Below are 5,252 nucleotides of genomic sequence, written 5' to 3' on the forward strand. Positions count from 1 at the left end.
TCAGAGAACAAGCTTGCTGAGTCAGTGGCCGGACCTGGACTTTCCCTGTGGCCACATGTGTTGGTCCAGCCTAGGCTGCAGAAGGACAAAGCCCATCAATCATTTCTAGACGGGGTCTTAGCAACAGTAAGGTGTTAACGGTGATGACATTAAGGAAGGATCTTTCTGCGTTTCCTTGCTGGCTTCTAGCCACGTACTGGGGAGTCAGAACCAATACATTTCCTGCTTTCCTTTACTTATGCTCTGCAACCTCATCCTTCCGGGGCCTTTGATTTGTTCTAAACAATCTCAGCCAATAGCTTAATTAACTGCTTCACTCTATAAACCACTGGGTCAAGATTTATGACCCAAGATGGGGAATCCTCAATGCCCTCGACCTCCTGTGATGATGTCGCAGGAGAATGTGGTGTGAGAGGATTGTCATGTCCCAGGTCTCGGGTGAGTCTCTGGGACGGGCCACCAAGTGAGGGTCCTTGGCTTTGCACAGGAAAGAATTCAAGAGCAGGCCATAGTAAAGTGAAAGCAAGTTTATTTAGAGAGATACACATTCCATAGGCAGAATGCACACCATCTCAGAAGGTGAGAGTGGCCCCAAGATACAGGGTGATTAGTTTTTATGGGCTGGGAAATTTCACAGGCTAAGAAGTGGGAGGATTATTCCACCTATTTTGGAGAAGGGACAGAGATTTCCAGGAACTGGACCATCGCCCACTTTTTGGGCTTTTATGGTCAGCCTCGGAACTGTCGTGGCCCCTGTGGGTGTGTCATTTAGCATATGCTAATGTATTACAATGAGCATAGAATGAGGCTCAGGGTCTACTGGAAGTCGAATCTTCCGCCATCTTGGACCTAACTGGCTCTAAACAGTTTTGTTTTTTGGGGTTTTTTTTTTTTTTGCGGTACGCGGGCCTCTCACTGTTGTGGTCTCTCCCATTGTGGACCACAGGCTCCGGACACACAGGCTCAGCGGTCACGGCTCACGGGCCCAGCCACTCCGCGGCATGTGGGATCTTCCCGGACCGGGGCACGAACCCGTGTCCCCTGCATCGGCAGGCGGACCCTCAACCACTGCGCCACCAGGGAAGCCCCTAACCAGTTTTTGTCACACCCTGTTTTTCTCAGTGGCTGTGTCGTTCTTTAAGGGTGTGCCCTGCCCCCTTCCCTCCTGTCTCAATACCATAGTGAGTCCCATGTGTTTTCAGGAGGTCTGTTCTATGCAACCACCCTAACTCCTGGAACTAGCCTCTGCTGTAACCAGAGTTGAAAGGAACAGGTTGTATGTGTTCAAATATAAGCAGATTTTCTGGGATTTCTTGATCAGTAGTTGAAGTTCCTTTGAGGTGTCTGCACATCTCTTCAGGTATCTTCAGGTATCTTCTGGTTACTGGCTTCCTCTGCTTCAGCCTGCAACTGATATGTCCCAGCCACACCTACCCCTACTCTCCCTTTCAAGATTACCTGCTGTGGTGTCATAGAATGATCTTCGGTCTTTGTCCCCAGTTCCTGGCACATAGCACCTAATATCCTTGGCATTTTCTCATTGATAAGTGATAGGACTTGATGAGGCAACTGTTGCCAGCCCTCTAGATGGCTTCAGGATGGAAGCTGGTCAGCAGAAAGACCAAGCCTTCATTAGAAGTTTGGCACTTTTCAGCTCTGAGGAGGGGAGACGGACCAGAGATAGAGCAAATCACCAGTGGCCAAATGATTTAATCAATCGCACCTACATAATGATACCTCCATAAAACCCCTAAACAATGGGTTTCAGGAAGCCTCTGAGTTAGCAAACATGAGCTAGGAGGGTGTTCTACCCCAACTCCAAGGGGACAGAAGCCCTGTGCTCAGACCCTTCTGGACCTCCTGTGGGCCTCTTCTGAATACTCATTTGTCTCCCTTATAATTAACTAGTAAACATAAGTAAAGTGTCTTGAGTTCTGTGAGCCATTCTAGCAAATTATCAAGCCTGGTAGTTTCCTGGTCATGGGAATCCCTGATCTATGACTGGTCAGTCAGAGTATGAATGGCTCTGGACTTGAGATTGGTGTCTGAAGTTGGAGGCAGTCTGGAGTTGAACTGTTTCACTTGTGGGATCTGATACTCAGTCCAGGAAGACAGTGTCAGATTTGACTTGAATTGTTGGACACCCGAATGGCATCAGGAGGAAAAAACTCTCACCTACCAACTGCCTTCTGAGCCTTTTAATAAAAATACTCAAAAGAGTGAATTGGCCAACTCGTCTTTTAGAGCCAGCCTACACTTCTCAAGACCTTAACCAAGGAAAGGAGAAGCCACTGTGGAGCCAGGCATCTATCTCAAGTTCAGTCATCTCTGGCCAGGAGGGTGGACAGGTCAAGCTCTTGATGGGCAGGGCAATTTCCCATCAAAGGGGATATAGATAGGCAGGGCATGCAGAGATGGACATCTCTAGAAACTGGATCCCGGGCTTCCCTGGTGGCGCAGTGGTGGAGAATCCACCTGCCAATGCAGGGGACACGGATTCGATCTCTGGTCTGGGAAGAGCCCACATGCCACAGAGCAACTAAGCCGGAGAGCCACAACTACTGAAGCCCGCGCACCTAGAGCCTGTGCTCCGCAACAAGAGAAGCCACCGCAATGAGAAGCCCACGCACCGCAATGAAGAGTAGCCCCCGCTCGCTGCAACTAGGGAAAGCCTGTGCACAGCAACGAAGACCCAACACAGCCAAAAAAATAAAAACAAATAAATAAATTTATAAAAAAAAAGAAACTGGATCCCCAGTAAATAGTAGGTTGGTACACTTGAACTCATTATATATAGACAGCCACACATGTATACTTACAGTCTATAAACACCCACATTTCAACATACAATGTGTATACACGTAATGTATGCGTAGCGTCATGTATACACACATGCTATTTGTTCACAGTCACCTGCACACCACATATGTAGTACACACCCCTATATGTACACAATACAAATGTCACTCAGAGATATTTTGAGTTTGGTTTCAGACCACCACAATACAGCAAATATTACAACAAAGTCACACAATTTCTTTTGGCTTCCCAGTGCATATAAAAGTTGTGTTTACCCTGTACTGTAGTCTATTAAACGTGCAATAGCTTTATATCTAAAAAAACCCAAAGTACATACCTTAATTAAAAACACCTGATTTAAAAAAAGACCTGGTGAATGAAAAATAAATACTGTATTAGAGTTAAAAAAACAAAAACAACAACAACAAACCTGATTGCGGGACTTCCCTGGTGGTCCAGTGGTTAAGACTGTGCTGCCACTGCAGGGGACGCAGGTTCCATCCCTGGTGGGGGAAGTAAGATCCCACATGCCATGTGCTGTGGCCAAAAGATAAAAAAAACAAAACAAAACAAAACTTCATCAGTCTAGACACTTAAGATCTGCATACTTTATGTGTGAAATAAAAATTTTAAAAAACGCCTGATTGCTAAAAAATGCTAACCATCATCTGAAAATGCAGGTTTGCCACAAACCTTCAACTTGTAAAAAATGCAGTACTGCAAAGTGCAATAGAATCAGGTGTGCCTATATATACACAACCGTACAATACAATGTACACATGTCCATTCACCTGCACGCAATTCCACACTCACATACATACACAACGTATAAATACCCATATCTACTCATACAATGCACATGCCATGGGTGTCTATATACATACAGTGCATATACACATGTAAACATGCAAATATGAGTCCAGTGGAGACACAGCCACATAACACACACTCCAGAGCTGTACCTGCATACATGTAACCCGAATATTCACACTCATTTCCATGCACACGCAAAGTAGATCCACACGTACATATGTCCACGCAATGTCAGCCCGGACAACTGCGCTGCCAGCTTCATGCACTAGCCCAGGGCCTCCGTCCCCTGAGCTAACCGTTTCCTGCTCTCCCTCTCCTAACAGCCATGCTCAGCACACAGGCACCTTTCTTCTTCCCCACGGCCCCCTTCATCCTCTTTGTCTTCACGGCTTCCACCATATTTCACCTTCAGCAGAGGCTAGCGAAGATTCAGCCCACATGGGAGTTACAGATGCTGGAGCCAGCAACCAAGGAATCTCCCTCGGGCCCCCAGCGGAGCCCGCAGCCAAAGGGCATGTGGACGATCAATGCCATAGGCCGCCTGGGGAACCAGATGGGGGAGTACGCCACCCTGTACGCCCTGGCCAAGATGAACGGGCGGCCGGCCTTCATCCCGCCCCAGATGCACAGCACGCTGGCCCCCATCTTCAGAATCACCCTCCCCGTCCTGCACGACACCACGGCCAGCAGGATCCCCTGGCAGAACTACCCCCGGAACGGCGGGAGGGAAGGGGGGTACCGACACATCCCGGGCGAGTACGTGCGCCTCACCGGCTACCCCTGCTCTTGGACCTTCTACCACCACCTCCGCGCCGAGATCCTCCAGGAGTTCACCCTGCACGACCACGTGCGCGAGGAGGCCCAGAATTTTCTGCGGGCTCTGCAGGTGAATGGGAGCCGGCCGAGCACCTACGTAGGGGTCCACGTGCGCCGGGGGGACTACGTCCACGTTATGCCCAACGTGTGGAAGGGCGTGGTGGCCGACCGGGGCTACCTGCAGCAGGCCCTGGACTGGTTCCGGGCTCGCTACCCCTCCCCCATCTTCGTGGTCACCAGCAACGGCATGGCCTGGTGTCGGGAAAACATTGAGGCCTCCCGCGGGGATGTGGTCTTTGCCGGCAACGGCATTGAGGGCTCACCCGCCAAGGACTTTGCATTACTCACGCAATGTAATCACACCGTCATGACCATTGGGACGTTTGGGATCTGGGCCGCCTACCTCGCAGGTGGAGAGACCATCTACCTGGCCAATTATACCCTCCCAGACTCTCCCTTCCTCAAAGTCTTTAAGCCAGAGGCAGCCTTCCTGCCAGATTGGACTGGGATCGCGGCAGACCTGTCCCCACTCCTCAAGCACTGATGTTAGCTGGTCCTCAGCACTCCATTCCCCTTTTCTGGCTCCCCCAAGATCTGTTCCAAGGTATGAGAAGCACATTATTACATGTTCCAGAACACTGCCCTCTTGTACCATAATGCTTCAGGCTGCAAGTAACAGAAGTCCCAACTAACTTGTTTAAATAACATGTTCATGTGTCTCACACAACAGGACCAGAGGTGGCACATCTCCAGGGTTAATTTAGCAGCTCAACCAGACCCCAGTTCTGGGACTTCCCTGGTGGCGCAGTGGTTAGGAGTCTGCC

General features: G+C 49.5%; 1 protein-coding gene across 1 annotated transcript; it reads left to right on the top strand.

The window, feature by feature from the left end:
- Positions 1 to 3,937: 3,937 nt before the first annotated feature.
- FUT2 (fucosyltransferase 2 (H blood group)) lies at positions 3,938 to 4,972 on the top strand. The gene has a single exon (XM_007463318.1). It carries the CDS (start codon positions 3,938 to 3,940, stop codon positions 4,970 to 4,972), a length of 1,035 nt encoding a protein of 344 aa, XP_007463380.1.
- Positions 4,973 to 5,252: the final 280 nt, after the last annotated feature.

This window comes from Lipotes vexillifer, unplaced genomic scaffold, assembly GCF_000442215.2.
Source record: "Lipotes vexillifer unplaced genomic scaffold, Lipotes_vexillifer_v1.1 scaffold802, whole genome shotgun sequence".
Classification (NCBI taxonomy): Eukaryota; Metazoa; Chordata; class Mammalia; order Artiodactyla; family Lipotidae; genus Lipotes; species Lipotes vexillifer.